Genomic DNA, 15,904 nt, shown 5'->3' with positions numbered 1-15,904 from the left:
TGTAAGAGGGTTCCCTTTTCTCCACACCCTCTCCAGCATTTATTGCTTGTAGACTTTTGGATAGCAGCCATCCTGACTGGCGTGTAATGGTACCTCATTGTGATTTTGATTTGCATTTCTCTGATAATGAGTGATGTGGAGCATCTTTTCATGTGTTTGTTAGCCATCTGTATGTCTTCTTTGGAGAAATGTCTGTTTAGTTCTTTGGCCCATTTTTTTGATTGGGTCATTTATTTTTCTGGAATTGAGCTGCAGGAGTTGCTTGTATATTTTTGAGATTAATCCTTTGTCTGTTTCTTCATTTGCTATTATTTTCTCCCAATCTGAGGGCTGTCTTTTCACTTTACTTATAGTTTCCTTTGTAGTGCAAAAGCTTTTAAGTTTCATTAGGTCCCATTTGTTTAGTTTTGCTTTTATTTCCAATATTCTGGGAGGTGGGTCATAGAGGATCTTGCTGTGATTTATGTCGGAGAGTGTTTTGCCTATGTTCCCCTCTAGGAGTTTTATAGTTTCTGGTCTTACATTTAGATCTGTAATCCATTTTGAGTTTATTTCTGTGTATGGGGTTAGAAAGTGTTCTAGTTTCATTCTTTTACAAGTGGTTGACCAGCTTTCCCAGCACCACTTGTTAAAGAGGTTGTCTTTTTTCCATTGTATATCCTTGCCTCCTTTGTCAAAGATAAGGTGTCCATAAGTTCATGGATTTATCTCTGGGCTTTCTATTCTGTTCCATTGATCTATATTTCTGTCTTTGTGCCAGTACCATACTGTCTTGATGACTGTGGCTTTGTAGTATAGTCTGAAGTCAGGCAGGTTGATTCCTCCAGTTCCATTCTTCTTTCTCAAGATTACTTTGGCTATTCGAGGTTTTTTGTATTTCCATACAAATTGTAAAATTCTTTGTTCTAGTTCTGTGAAAAATACCGTTGGTAGCTTGATAGGGATTGCATTGAATCTATAGATTGCTTTGGGTAGAATAGCCATTTTGACAATATTGATTCTTCCAATCCATGAGCATGGTATATTTCTCCGTCTGTTTGTGTCCTCTTTGATTTCTTTCATCAGTGTTTTATAGTTTTCTATGTATAGGTCTTTTGTTTCTTTAGGTAGATATACTCCTAAGTATTTTATTCTTTTTGTTGCAATGGTGAATGGTATTGTTTCCTTAATTTCTCTTTCTGTTTTTTCATTGTTAGTATATAGGAATGCAAGGGATTTTTGTGTGTTAATTTTATATCCTGCAACTTTACTATATTCATTGATTAGCTCTAGTAATTTTCTGGAAGAGTCTTTAGGGTTTTCTATGTAGAGGATCATGTCATCTGCAAACAGTGAGAGTTTCACTTCTTCTTTTCCTATCTGGGTTCCTTTTACTTCTTTTTCTGCTCTGATTGCTGTGGCCAAAACTTCCAACACTATGTTGAATAGTAGTGGTGAGAGTGGGCACCCTTGTCTTGTTCCTGATTTCAGGGGAAATGCTTTCAATTTTTCACCATTGAGGGTGATGCTTGCTGTGGGTTTGTCATATATAGCTTTTATTATGTTGAGGTATGTTCCTTCTATTCCTGCTTTCTGGAGAGTTTTAATCATGAATGGGTGTTGAATTTTGTCAAAGGCTTTCTCTGCATCTATTGAGATAATTATATGGTTTTTATCTTTCAATTTGTTAATGTGGTGTATTACATTGATTGATTTGAGGATATTAAAGAATCCTTGCATTCCTGGGATAAAGCCCACTTGGTCGTGGTGTATGATTTTTTTTAATATGTTGTTGGATTCTCTTTGCTAGAATTTTGTTAAGGATTTTTGCATCTATGTTCATCAGTGATATTGGCCTGTAGTTTTCTTTTTTTGTGGCATCTTTGTCTGGTTTTGGAATTAGGGTGATGGTGGCCTCATAGAATGAGTTTGGAAGCTTACCTTCTTCTGCAATTTTCTGGAAGAGTTTGAGTAAGATAGGTGTTAGCTCTTCTCTAAATTTTTGGTAGAATTCAGCTGTGAAGCCATCTGGTCCTGGGCTTTTGTTTGCTGGAAGATTTTTGATTACAGTTTCGATTTCCTTGCTTGTGATGGGTATGTTAAGATCTTCTATTTCTTCCTGGTTCAGTTTTGGAAGGTTATACTTTTCTAAGAATTTGTCCATTTCCTCCAAGTTGTCCATTTTATTGGCATAGAGCTGCTGGTAGTAGTCTCTTATGATCCTTTGTATTTCAGTGTTGTCTGTTGTGATCTCTCCCTTTTCATTTCTAATTTTGTTAATTTGGTTCTTCTCTCTTTGCTTCTTAATGAGTCTTGCTAATGGTTTGTCAATTTTGTTTATTTTTTCAAAAAACCAGCTTTTAGCTTTGTTGATTTTTGCTATGGTCTCTTTAAGTTTCTTTTGCATTTATTTCTGCCCTAATTTTTAAGATTTCTTTCCTTCTGCTAACCCTGGGGTTCTTCATTTCTTCCTTCTCTAATTGCTTTAGGTGTAGAGTTAGGTTATTTATTTGGCTTTTTTCTTGTTTCTTGATGTAAGCCTGTAATGCTATGAACCTTCCCCTTAGCACTGCTTTTACAGTATCCCATAGGTTTTGGGTTGTTGTGTTTTCATTTTCATTCATTTCTATGCATATTTTGATTTCTTTTTTGATTTCTTCTATGATTTGTTGGTTATTCAGAAGCGTGTTATTTAGCCTCCATATGTTTGAATTTTTAACAATTTTTTTCCTGTAATTGAGATCTAATCTTACTGCACTGTGGTCAGAAAAGATGACTGGAATGATTTCAATTTTTTTGAATTTTCCAAGACCAGATTTATGGCCCAGGATGTGATCTATTCTGGAGAAGGTTCCATGTGCACTTGAGAAAAAGGTGAAGTTGATTGTTTTGGGGTGAAATGTCCTATAGATATCAATTAGGTCTAGCTGGTCCATTGTGTCATTCAAGGTTTGTGTTTCCTTGTTAATTTTCTGTTTAGTTGATCTATCCATAATTGTGAGTGGGGTATTAAAGTCTCCCACTATTATTGTGTTACTATTAATTTCCTCTTTCATACTCGTTAGTGTTTGCCATACATATTGCGGTGCTCCTATGTTGGGTGCATATATATTTATAATTGTTATATCTTCTTCTTGCATTAATCCTTTGATCATTATGTAGTGTCCTTCTTTGTCTCTTTTCACATCCTTTATTTGAAAGTCTATTTTATCTGATATGAGTATTGTGACTCCTGCTTTCTTTTGCTCTCCGTTTGCGTGAAATATTTTTTTCCAGCCCTTCACTTTTAGTCTGTATGTGTCTCTTGCTTTGAGGTGGGTCTCGTTTTTGTATCCATTCAGCCAATCTTTGTCTTTTGGTTGGGGCATTCAACCCGTTTACATTTAAGGTAATTATTGATAGGTGTGGTCCCATTGCCATTTACTTTGTTGTTTTGGGTTCACGTTTATACAACCTTTCTGCATTTCCTATCTAGAGAAGATCCTTTAGCATTTGTTGAAGAGCTGATTTGGTGGTGCTGAATTCTCTCAGCTTTTGCTTATCTGTAAAGCTTTTGAATTCTCCTTCATATCTGAATGAGATCCTTGCTGGGTACAGTAATCTAGGTTGTAGGTTATTCTCTTTCATTACTTTCAGTATGTCCTGCCATTCCCTTCTGGCCTGGAGGGTTTCTATTGATAGATCAGCTGTTATCCTTATGGGAATCCCTTTGTGTGTTATTTGTTGTTTCTCCCTTGCTGCTTTTAATATTTGTTCTTTGTGTTTGATCTTTGTTAATTTGATTAATATGTGTCTTGGGGTGTTTCGCCTCGGGTTTATCCTGTTTGGGACTCTCTGGGTTTCTTGGACTTGGGTGGCTATTTCCTTCCCCATTTTAGGGAAGTTTTCAGCTATTATCTCCTCGAGTATTTTCTCATGGCCTTTCTTTTTGTCTTCTTCTTCTGGGACTCCTATGATTCGAATGTTGGGGCATTTCACATTGTCCCAGAGGTCCCTGAGGTTGTCCTCATTTCTTTTGATCCTTTTTTCTTTTTTCCTCTCTGCTTCATTTATTTCCACCATTTTATCTTCTACCTCACTTATCCTATCTTCTGTCTCCGTTATTCTACTCTTGGTTCCCTCCAGAGTGTTTTTGATCTCATTCATTGCATTATTCATTTTTAATTGACTCTTTTATTTCTTCTAGGTCTTTATTAAACATTTCTTGCATCTTTTCAATCTTTGTCTCCAGGCTATTTATCTGTAACTCCATTTTGTTTTCAAGATTTTGGATCATTTTTATTATCATTATTCTAAATTCTTTTTCAGGTAGATTCCCTATCTCCTTCTCTTTTGTTTGACTTGGTGGGCATTTTTCATGTTCCTTTACCTGTTGGGTATTTCTCTGCCTTTTCATCTTGTTTAGATTGCTGTGTCTGGACTGGGCTTTCTGTATTCTGGAGGTCTGTGGTTCCTTTTTATTGTGGAGGTTTTACCCAGTGGGTGGGGTTAGACGATTGGCTTGTCAAGGTTTCCTGGTTAGGAAAGTTTGCATCGGTGTTCTGGTGCGTGGAACTTGATTTCTTCTCTCTGGAGAGCAATGGAGTGCTCAGTAATGAGTTTTGAGATGGGTCTATGTGTTAGGTGTCACCTTGGGCAGCCTGTATGTTGACGTTTAGGGCTATGTTCCTGCGTTGCTGGAGAATTTGCTTGGTGTGTCTTGCTCTAAAACTTATTGGCTCTTGGGTGGTGGTTGGTTTCAGTGTAGGTATGGAGGCTTTTGGACGGTCACTTATTACTTAAAGTTCCATGTAGTCAGGAGTTTTCTGGTGTTCTCCGGTTTTGGGCTTAAGTCTCCTGCCTCTGGATTTTAGTTTTATTCTTCCTGTAGTCTCAGGACTTCTCCAACTATACAGCACTGATAATAAAACTTCTAGGTTAATGGCGAAAAGATTCTCCCCCATTAGGGACACCCAGAGAGGTTCACAGAGTTACATGAAGAAGAGGAGAGGGAGGAGGGAGATAGTGATGAGCAGGAGGAGAAAAAGGGGGACTCAAGAGGAGAGAGACAGATCTACGCAGTTGTCTGTTCCCAGAGTGTTCTCCGTAGCCCAGACACCCACCAAGATTCACGGAATTGGATTGGGAAGAGAAGGGGAAAGGAAGAAATAGAGGTGTTCTGAGGTAGAAAACAGAGAGTCAAGATTGGGAGAGAATAATCAACACACTCCTGAATAAAAATGGGAACTGAATACTGGATTCTTAAATGTTCACAATTTATATCATATATTGAAAAATAAAAATTAAAAATCTAGAGTAGAGATTAGACTCTTAAAAATACTATATTAAAAACAAAAACAAAAACACACACAAAAAAATTTTAAAAATATATATGAAGTTCAGTTTAAAAAATAGGGCTTCTCTTCTTTTTTTTTTGGTAAGGTTATAGTGTATTGAAAATGAAAATTAAGGAGTAGTAGAGGAGTACTAGAGGACTTTAAAAGAAATAAGAGAAAAAGAAAAATAGAAAATAGAAGAGAAAAAGGAGGGGAAAAAAAAGAATTTTCCCTAATTAAAAAAATCATAAAAATCTATGAAAATGAAAGTTAAGGAGTAATGGAGTAATAGGGAATTTTAAAGGAAAATAAAAGAGAAAAAAGAAAAAATTAAAAAACATTTTTTTTTCTTTTTTTCTTATTTAAAAAAAAAAAAGTAAAAATATATCTAGGAATTTCTCTGGAGCTGTTGCGGTCAGTGTGGGTTCGGCTCAGTTTCAGGTATCTCCTCGTTCCAGCTTACACTTCTCGATATCTACAGGCCTCTTCCGGTGTGATCCGTGTTTTCTACAGGGATTTTAATCTGTTGCACCGCTCTCTTCTGAAGCGGTTCCCTTTGTTTATTTGGCTTCTGTTTGTCGGTTTCTTCAGAGCCTCATTTCCACCCTGACACAGGCGGGCGGAGGTGGACTCTTATTCAGGTAGCTAGTTCTGTCGCACTGCGGGGAGGGGCTGGTGCTGCTTTCTCCGTCTGCACTGCTCAGGCTCCCGGCTGCTCCATATGGAGCGCGCTGCGCGCAGCTCCAGCCCTCGGGTGTTCCACAAAAGCGCGGAACAAAAGGCTGCGTCCGCTCTTGTGCCTTCCCCGTCAGAGCGGTCCAGGCAGCCAGGGGCTTGACAGGCGCACTCTCCCCAGGTGCGGCGCGCCCACTCCCTTCCACGTCCCAATCTCCGTTTCCGCCCGCGCCGGTCGGGTGCGCGCGCCTTCTGCCCTCCGCGTCCCCAGCCCCAGTCCCCGCCCGCGCCGGTCGGGTGCCTGCGCCCTGTGTCTTGCCACGACCTGCTCCCGCCTCCGGCAGGTCTGGGCCGGTCCGCAGTCTGCGAGCTCTTCTCTGGACTTTCTCGGTCCCTCTGTTCTGCGAACGGCCGGCAGCATGTTCGGGCCGGTTAACTTTCTCTCTTTTGGTCTCCCACAGTTCAAGTTGGCAACTCACAGAAGCTCCCTCCGATTGTCCTCAGGGCACTCAGGCCCGCACCCTACCCCAAGCAATGCCGCCGGCTCCTCTCCGTGCCGCCCCCACTTGCTGGTGGCGGATGCGGGTGTCTGGGGTACTTTTCTGCTGAGAGTTGCTTTTAGGCACGTAATCTGTGGGTTTTATTTATTGTTTCCCTCCCAGTCAGGTTGCCCTCCTAGATTCAAACACTTCCCCCAGGCCCGCCAGTGCGAGGGTTTCCCGGTGTCTGGAAATGTCCTCTATTGAGACTCCCTTCCTGGGACGGATCTCCGTCCTTAGCTCTTTTGTCTCACTTTTTATCTTTTATATTTTGTCCTACCTCCTTTTGAAGACTGCTTTTCGAAGGCTGCTTTTCTGGGCGCCTGATGACCTCAGCTAGCGATCAGAAGTTGTTTTGTGAAGTTTGCTCTGCGTTCAGTTATTCTTTTGATGAATTTGTAGGAGAGAAAGTGGTCTCCCCGTCCTACTCCTCCGCCATCTTGGCTCCTCCCCCTCTGCCTTCACTTTGGCTTTCTCTTAGACTTCTTATCGTGCCCTTAGCTCACTCACTTTTCTTACATGCTTATGCTCTGAGTACACACTGTGACTGTCCAAAAGCTGTTCTTTCTGTATCATTCTAAGCAGGAAAAGAGAGGGAAAACATTCAGGCGTTCTGCAAGCTGCATAACTATAATACCATAGGCAGTAGTGACTGACCGCTACCCTTCTCAGGGGAAGGTGCAGCCGCAGGACCTAGGACGTTCTGACGGAGACATGGGCGTGGGAACCCTGAGGGAGGGAGCCAGCACTGGTTAGGGGGGAACCGAGCATCCCCAGGGTGCTCACCCGACTCTCATTTCTCCTGACGCCGAACGTGACTCTCCTACCTCAGGATCTCTGGACCCTTCATGCCGTCTGCACGAATCTGAGACAGTCCTACCTTGAAGGTCGAATCCTTGGGTTGTCTCTGGAGTCTGATTATTCCCTGTAGTCGTCCTTTGTTCGAATCATTCCTCTGTCCTCTCCCAGTTGTAGTCGTATCTTGGCTAAGTGAACTGTAACTTCCTAAGCGTTTTTCCTCTCCACTGGCTTACCCTTTAATGGTCCTGAACACCGTGGGAGCTGTTGAAGACCTTTTCTTTGATAATGGCCAGTATTGTTTCTGTACCTTTCCATGGGGTAGTTATTGAGATCTTTGACATGTTATGATCATCTCAAAGTCAGAAACAGGGCTGTACAGTCTTCAGTGTTCCCTGGACCATGTTGATTCAGGATCTGAGCTGGCAATATCTGAGATTTAATAGCTTCTTAACGCCAGTTCTGCCATGAGGCTGTACTGCTGCTCTGAGCTCATAACCAGTCATGTCCTAGACACCCTGGCCTGGGAAGTGGGACACCGCCGGCAGCCTGCTAATGTTGAGAAGCAGGACCTCCGCTTTGTGCAGCATTGACCTTACAGTGGGTTGGAGAGGCAAATATTTAAAGTTGTAAATGCTCTAATTTGAAATTTTAGTAGGTCATATTAGTATACTGATCAGCTGAGTTTGGAAAGGGACTGTGGCAACATTTAAACCGGAATTTTTAACTGCATCCAGGGCCCATGTACTGACTTCTTTTTTGGAATCAAACCCTTTAACAGACTTGAAACTCAGGCAAGGAAATTTAATGGTTGTAATTTTAAATAAGCATTCATTTATAAGTAAAAAGTGTTTTTTAATCTGTTACCATAGATACCAAGTAGCTTTCCTGTGGTTCTACAGAAAATGGGCTCCATCCTACAGCGTGATTCTGAGAAGTGTGTTTAGAGGCAGGTATAGAAAAGAGGGTAGTTTAGGTCTCCCAGAGAAGCAGGACACGTTACTGGAAGAGCCTTTTTGCATGAGTTTTCTGTGATCCTCTGCTAAACAGTGACTGTATTTGATTGTGAGTGGAGATTTCCTTTTATCTGAAACATACTATTAGCCAACTTAACTGGGTATCAAAGTTATATTCAAACTTTAGAAGTCTACTGCTACAGTTTATATGGGGTGCTGCTATATTTATACAGGGTTTTAAACTTTTTAAAAAATGAAAAACAGACGTTGCCTGTATTTGTAAATACCAGCTATGTCTCAAAGGAATAAAATCAGGTAAATAAAGATGAGGCCAAATTTTTAAATCCAAGGATTCTAGGAGTGGCAGTTTCTTACTGGAAGGAGAATGCATCTATCCCTGTTTCCGTGCCTTTGGTCTTAATGGTATTTGAACATTAGAGTTTTGATAATAATTTGTGGGTTTAGGGTTGGGTAGGGTTTAATTTTATCTCAATTTACTAAAAAATTATTTTCTCTGGAGACTGGCAGGCTGCTGACCGGAAGAATCCTTTCAGAACTAATGTGGAAGGATTGGACTGAAAGGGCTCAAGGGGCCGAGTCACAGAGGGTTGGCAGAATGAGCAGTCAGGACAGGAAGGCCAGTGAACGCAGGTGGTAGAAAGGGCTGGGGTGAAGTTGAGAGAATGGTCTAGAACAGTTGAGTTCACTTGATCCCCAGTCCCGTCTGTTCTCCCGTGCCTCTCTCCTCTGTATTGACCACAAACCTCTCTGGGGCCCCTGGCTCCTTTTCCGTGGTGTTTTTGTGAAGCTCTAAGAAGAGTCCTGGCCTTTTAACTGAAACACTTAGTGAACTTGGAGAAACACATAGAGCACAATTTGAAAAATGATTAAAATTTAATAAGAACATTGAGATAGTCACTCTGCAATGGAAGAATAACTGTTCCACCCAAGGGGTATAATCATCACTAAAACAGTCTGAAGATGGACATTTTAGGGAGCGTTTTCAGCTGCAAAGTCTCCATTGCCAGCTTTCACTCTTCAGCTTAGAACATTCTCAGCATTTGCCAGCCTCAGTGATGGGGTGGGGGCGGGGAGGTCAGCGGGGTGGTTCCAGGCGTCTCAGCCCCCACCTATCAGGAGAGACACCCCTAGTGCCTCTGAAAGCCCATCCAGGTTGGTCCTCTTGGGTCTTTCTCATCCACACATCCTCACATCACGTGCGAATACTTTTCCTCCAACCTAAAAACAAACAACAAAAGTTGCCCCATCCTTATATATTACAGGCCCAGTTGAAGGAATAATTTTGTAGCCACAAGGATATTTAGGAACATGTCCCCCCAAGAGAACATGATAACCCCTGTGAATTTTAAAGCATAGAATTCCTTTTGACAAGTAGTGGTATGGCCCACACTTCATTAATTGTTGTACTTTCTTAGCCTCTGTAGAGTGTATGATGTCCTAAAGAGCAGGTTTAGCAGTGATCCCTTAGAGACTGAAGGTTTGTAAATTACGACTTCCCCTTTCCTAGACCACATCTCTATCAGGCTCTTGTGTGTGTCATAGCTGCTTTGACTCCATTTCCTCTCCTAGTCTTTACTTGCAGCATTTTCCAGTGTTGTTTTGAATATATCCTTGTGAACCACTGTGAGTCCATTTTTAGAATAGGGATATGCCTGAGAAGTTTTATTTTCTGATAAAGAATCTCAACAGCTGGTAGTAGCTTAACACTTAAACAGTAGTATTTTTGGTGGTTTCCATTCCATTTGGTTCCTGCCTGTGCCTCGTGGGACACTTAAAGTTGTTAGCAGAAAGTTATGTGGCCATGCAGACAACGAGCATGAATTCAATCCAGCTGATTAATCAGTGTCTATATCCAAAAGAAGTGGTGTCCTAATTGATTCCCTTTCTGGGGAGTTTAGTGCTGAGTGGTCCTTGGGGGCCCATCTGCCACGTCTCTGGCTTTTGGAAGTCCAGCCTTATAGTCGGAACTGCTGCTGCAGCTTATTTTTCACTCATTCAAAAGCTGAATAGTCTAATGCTATTTCTTACCTGCCTACAGACTTTAAAGATTACTTGGATTAATCTCAAATGGCCTTTGTAAAACCACATTCTCAAATTAAGTGACTATTAAGCACAGGCCTAGTGGCTGCCGTTACTGAACAGATGCAGCCAGCTGGGAGTTCCCTGCGGCAGCGCAGAGGCGAGTGGGGCATTGTACATGCCTGGAGGAGACCGACCGTGCTCCTGCTGATCCGTCCGCCTGTGCTGACAGGATAAACCGTTCAATGTGCCACAGCAGGCTGTAAAATGCTGTGTGTTTCTGACATGAAGGTGGACTCGGCGGTGGTGCACTTCACCCCCCTGACACGGCCCAGGATCGAGCAGCCCTTCAAGCTGGTGGAGAAGGTGGTTCAGAATGCCTTTCAGTTCCGCAGGAAATACTGCCATCGAGGGCTCGGGTAAGAATGTTTTTTCCTACTCGGTAGCACTTTTTACAAACTCCTCAATCACCTTCCAAGATTAAGAACTAATGTTTTTATGATTGTTCAAACTGCCTGTAAATGTTGCTCTTAGTTCAGATCCTGCGATGAACAAACCTTGACAGCCACTGAGGAGAAAGCAAAACGTTGACTTAACCTCAGATGCCACTGGGAGGTTTTGTTTGGTTTGATCTTAAGTACAAACTAAAACTGACATCACACAGTTTACAGTGAGCCTGTACTGGGAGGTCATGATTTCACTCAAGACTCAAACCATCTGAGCTGTTGTTGCTCTTGACACTTCTGCCACTGCACGTGTGGTGTGTTCTCCAACACGAGCAAACTCCCTAAGTCTCTGACCACCACCTGGGTGTCTTGCAGTTTAATTCAGGTCTGATAACTCACTGCCTGGCATTAATGCAGCCCCTCAGCCCGGTGCCACCAGCCTGTCCCCACTTCAGACACTAGTGGCAAGTCCCAGGTTGCTGCTTGTATTTACGACTGACTGGCTCTAAATTGGCAGTTTCCATCATCTCGTCCATCTTCAGCTTCAGTAATTTGCTAGAATGGCTCATACTTTCATGTGTTGATTTTAAAGGCTGTAACTCAGGAACTACCAAGTTGGAGGAGACGCCCCGGACATGGTTTGGGGGCGGAATGCCCTCTCGAGGTTTCTTACTTCTCTGTGTTCACCAACCTCCAGGCTCTCCTAACCCTATTATTTGGGGGCTTATGAAGTTCATTACCTGAGCAGGACTGATTAAAGCATTGGCCACTGGCGATTGAGCTCAGTTTTCCAGCTCTCCTCTCCTCACACGTGCAGTGGTAGGTGCATCCTTCAGTCACATAACTGAGTCCCCTAGCCTGATGCTTTCCAGGGGCCACCAAGAATCACCTCACTAGCACAGAACTCAGGTATAGTCGAAAGGGGCTTGTTATGAATAACAAACGATGCTCCTGTCACCCCTTACTCAGGAAATTTCAAAGATTTTAGAAGCTCTGTCTCAGGAACCTGGACAGAAACCAAATATGTGTATTTCCTATCACACACTGTCTAAGTGTGTGGGTTTTTTAATGCCCTCTTTCCATCAGGTTGCTATATCTTGAAGATTTAAGGACATATTTAAAATTAGGAAGCAAAGATAACTTCTGAGTAGCCAGAACAATGTCTAGAGTATCCGTGTGAGCTTGTTTTTATTAACAGAGAGCTCCTGTGTGTGAGCCTGAGAGGCCTCAAGGTCGCCAGTGATGCTGGATAGCCAGTGACAGGAAAACATGTGACTAGGCCCAACATAGTCTAAGAAGGCAGGAAAGCACATGTGTGTTTTTAAGATATCCACCTATAGTCAACTGTAGTTCTTTAAATCAGTTTAGCTTTAGAGGCACATATTATTTTTTAGGGCTTCCCAGGTGCCACTAGTGGTAAAGAACCTGCCTGCCAATGCACAAGATGTAGAGAGAAACAGGTTCAAGCCCTGGACCAAAGGATCCCCTGGAGGAGGGCATGGCAGCCCGCTCCAGTATTTTTTTTTTTTCTTTTTCTTTTATAACTCTCTTTTTTTCCCATTTATTATTATAAGTTGGAGGCTAATTACTTTACAATATTGTAGTGGTTTTTGCCATACATTGACATGAATCAGCCATGGATTTACATGTGTTCCCCATCCTATCCCTCTGGGTCATCCCAGTGCACCAGCCCTGAGCACTTGTCTCATGCATCCAACCTGGGCTGGCGATCTATTTCACACTTGATAATATACATGTTTCAATGCTATTCTCTCCGATCATCCCACCCTTGCCTTCTCCCACAGACTCCAAAAGTCTGTTCTATACATCCAGTGTCTCTTTCTGTTCTGCATATAGGGTTATCGTTACCATCTTTTTAAATTCCATATATATGTGTTAGTATACTATATTGGTGTTTATCTTTCTGGCTTACTTCACTCTGTATAATGGGCTCCAGTTTCATCCATCTCATTAGAACTGATTCAAATGTATTCTTTTTAATGGCTGAGTAATATTCCATGGTGTATATGTACCACAGCTTTCTTATCCATTCGTCTGCCGATGGGCATCTAGGTTGCTTCCATGTCCTGGCTATTATAAACAGTGCTGCGATGAACATTGGGGTACATGTGTCTCTTTCAGATCCGGTTTCCTTGGTGTGTATGCCCAGGAGTGGGATTGCTGAGTCATATGGCAGTTCTATTTCCAGTTTTTTAAGGAATCTCCACACTGTTCTCCACAGTGGCTGTACTAGTTTGCATTCCCACCAACAGTGTAAGAGGGTTCCCTTTTCTCCACACCCTCTCCAGCATTTATTACTTGTAGACTTTTGGATAGCAGCCTTTCTGACTGGTGTGTAGTGGTGCCTTATTGTGGTTTTGATTTGCATTTCTCTGATAATGAGTGATGTTGAGCATCTTTTCATGTGTTTGTTAGCCATCTGTATGTCTTCTTTGGAGAAATGTCTGCTTAGTTCTTTGGCCCATTTTTTGATTGGGTCATTTATTTTCCTGGAATTGAGCTGCAGGAGTTGCTTGTATATTTTTGAGATTAATCCTTTGTCTGTTTCTTCATTTGCTATTATTTTCTCCCAATCTGAGGGCTGTCTTTTCACCTTGCTTATAGTTTCCTTTGTAGTGCAAAAGCTTTTAAGTTTCATTAGGTCCCATTTGTTTAGTTTTGCTTTTATTTCCAATATTCTGGGAGGTGGGTCATAGAGGATCTTGCTGTGATTTATGTCGGAGAGTGTTTTGCCTATGTTCTCCTCTAGGAGTTTTATAGTTTCTGGTCTTACATTTAGATCTGTAATCCATTTTGAGTTTATTTCTGTGTATGGGGTTAGAAAGTGTTCTAGTTTCATTCTTTTACAAGTGGTTGACCAGCTTTCCCAGCACCACTTGTTAAAGAGGTTGTCTTTTTTCCATTGTATATTCTTGCCTCCTTTGTCAAAGATTAGGTGTCCATAGGTGCATGAATTTATCTCTGGGCGTTCCATTTTGTTCCATTGATCTATATTTCTGTCTTTGTGCCAGTACCATACTGTCTTCATGACTGTGGCTTTGTAGTAGAGCCTGAAGTCAGGCAGGTTGATTCCTCCAGTTCCATTCTTCTTTCTTAAGATTGCTTTGGCTATTCGAGGTTTTTTGTATTTCCATACAAATTGTGAAATTATTTGTTCTAGTTCTGCCCACTCCAGTATTCTTGCCTAGAGAATCCCATGGACAGAGGAGCCTGGCGGGGCTACAGTCCATGGGGTCACAAAGAGTCAGACATGACTGAAGTGACTTAGAATGCATTATTTTCTAAGAATAGCTAGCTCCATTTCAGTTCTCTCTGGTTTTGTGAAGAATCCCTTTAGCATATGAAATTACTTTAGCCCAACTGGACAGCTGCCTCCTGAAACCATTAGAACCCACAGACTCCCCCTGGAGGACCTGACAGTCTGCCATTGGTTGGCTCTAGTTAGGCAGGTGTTCATGCTCACCAGGCAGTTACTACTTCTCTAGTTGGTGATGCCGCTGGCTATCCTGGTACAATTAGAGTGAAGGCACCCCTCTGGTTCGCTGCAGCTCCCCACCCACCCCCCGCCAGCATGCACTGCTCCAAGTAGGACACGAGCTGGAGGTCACAAAGGGTGTGACCCTTAGAGTTACATGGGACAGCCCTGATTCAGGGAGGGAAAAAAAAGTCACAGCAAGTACATCCTGCTTGTAGCAGTCCTGGAACTGGCCTGAGCCCAGAGCTGGCCCTGGTGTTGCCAGGACAACCCCAGCTAAGTAATGGGCTCCATTCACGTCTCACACGCTGTCCCCTTGCAGAGATGGACCAAGTCTTGTGACCCTCTTTGACCTTTTGGTGACCTTAAGTCACATCACACCACACAGCAGTCCCAGATCATAGAAACTATGATCAGATCCCTGCTTGCCATGAAACTGAACGCAGTCAACTCACCCTGAAAATGTGGGGTCATGGCGTTCCTGGCTGAGAAGACCATCAGCCTGTAAGAAAACTCGGTCTCCTCTTGCCACAACGTCTTCCAAGCCATTTGAGACAAGTTCTGTTGAGCCTCTGAGACTTGAGAGAAGAAAACAGAATCCAGGTGTAGCTTTGCAATATTTCAGTCAGTTTCACTATACATTTTAAAACAATAATCTGATTGTTAGATGAAATTTACAATTTATACTTGAGTCAATTTTAAAGATGCTTCAGTTATCTTAAAGAGGAAAATACTATTTTCACATGTTTTCTAACTTTGTGAAGGCTGGCAAGTTCAAGTGACAGAATGAAAACTGCACCAGGAATAATATGTAATTTTTATATTTAAAATGTGAGGCATAAACCTGTATTTCTCTGAGAATGCAGCTGAGCATATGATAAATTTCCCTCAAAGATGCAAGTACTGATTTAACTTTAGAACTCTCTTCTCACGTGGTCAGATTAGCTCTGCCCTCAGTGGGGGTCCATACCTGTTGCCCGTGGTGTGAGCAGAGCCTCCTCCACGGGCTTGGGGCCCCCAGGTCACTGCAGAGGCTGCTCTTCCACTCCCGAATGTGTCGGAACCATGCCGTTTTCAAAGCAGGGGAGAAGGAAGCAGCGTCGTTTGTAGATTTAAGTGAAATTCTGAGTTTTTTCCTCTTCCTTTCAGAATGTTATTCCCTGAAGCTCGGCGGTTAGAAAGCACTGGAGAACTGTTAGAGCTGGCAGACGTGGACCCGACTCTCCGACCTGCCCAACTCACTGTCTCACATTTTAAGAGCCTCTGCGATGTGTACCGGAAAATGTGTGATGAAGACCCACACCTCTTTGCTTACAATTTCAGAGAAGAACTCAGGCAAAAGTCAGAAAAAAGGGGATGACAAGGAGAGTTGCAGGCTGTAGCTGCTACTTCAGGGGCTTGCCAGCCTGCCAGGTGTTGAAGTTCTCATGTGTGCTCACGGCTGTGACTTACTCCCCTTTTACAGCTTGGTAGAGAGAATAAATATCATCAAGTAAGATACAGTACAAGCTTTCTTTTAATATACATATATATATACTGCATAGATGTGACAGGTTTAGTATAAACAGCATCTGTTACAACCGTACAAAAATGAAGTGTCTGCACATTGTACCCCCAGCCCACATTAGAATAATTTAAATATGCTTTAAATAAAGTGAAA

At 42.3% G+C, this 15,904-nt stretch overlaps 1 protein-coding gene and 1 long non-coding RNA gene across 3 annotated transcripts in view; one reads left to right on the top strand and one right to left on the bottom strand.

Annotated features, from left to right (window-relative positions):
* TFB1M (transcription factor B1, mitochondrial) overlaps positions 1-15,811 on the top strand; it is a 70,898-nt gene extending 55,087 nt beyond the window's left edge. For both annotated transcript variants that reach the window (XM_061130259.1, XM_061130260.1), the window contains 2 exons: positions 10,594-10,721; positions 15,394-15,811. In XM_061130259.1, the coding sequence (XP_060986242.1) occupies positions 10,594-10,721; positions 15,394-15,604 (339 nt within the window). In that variant the 3' untranslated portion in view covers positions 15,605-15,811. The remainder of the gene's footprint in view (positions 1-10,593; positions 10,722-15,393) is intronic.
* On the bottom strand, positions 9,138-15,400 carry LOC133047204 (uncharacterized). The gene is made up of 3 exons (XR_009690686.1): positions 15,215-15,400; positions 14,700-14,822; positions 9,138-9,501 (listed from the first exon to the last, which is right to left on the bottom strand). It is a non-coding gene; the product is annotated as an uncharacterized LOC133047204 (long non-coding RNA).
* Positions 15,812-15,904: the final 93 nt, after the last annotated feature.

Source organism: Dama dama, chromosome 26 (assembly GCF_033118175.1).
Source record: "Dama dama isolate Ldn47 chromosome 26, ASM3311817v1, whole genome shotgun sequence".
Lineage (NCBI taxonomy): Eukaryota > Metazoa > Chordata > Mammalia > Artiodactyla > Cervidae > Dama > Dama dama.
Note: the sequence above shows the minus strand (reverse complement) of the source record. Positions and strands in the feature narration are given on the sequence as shown.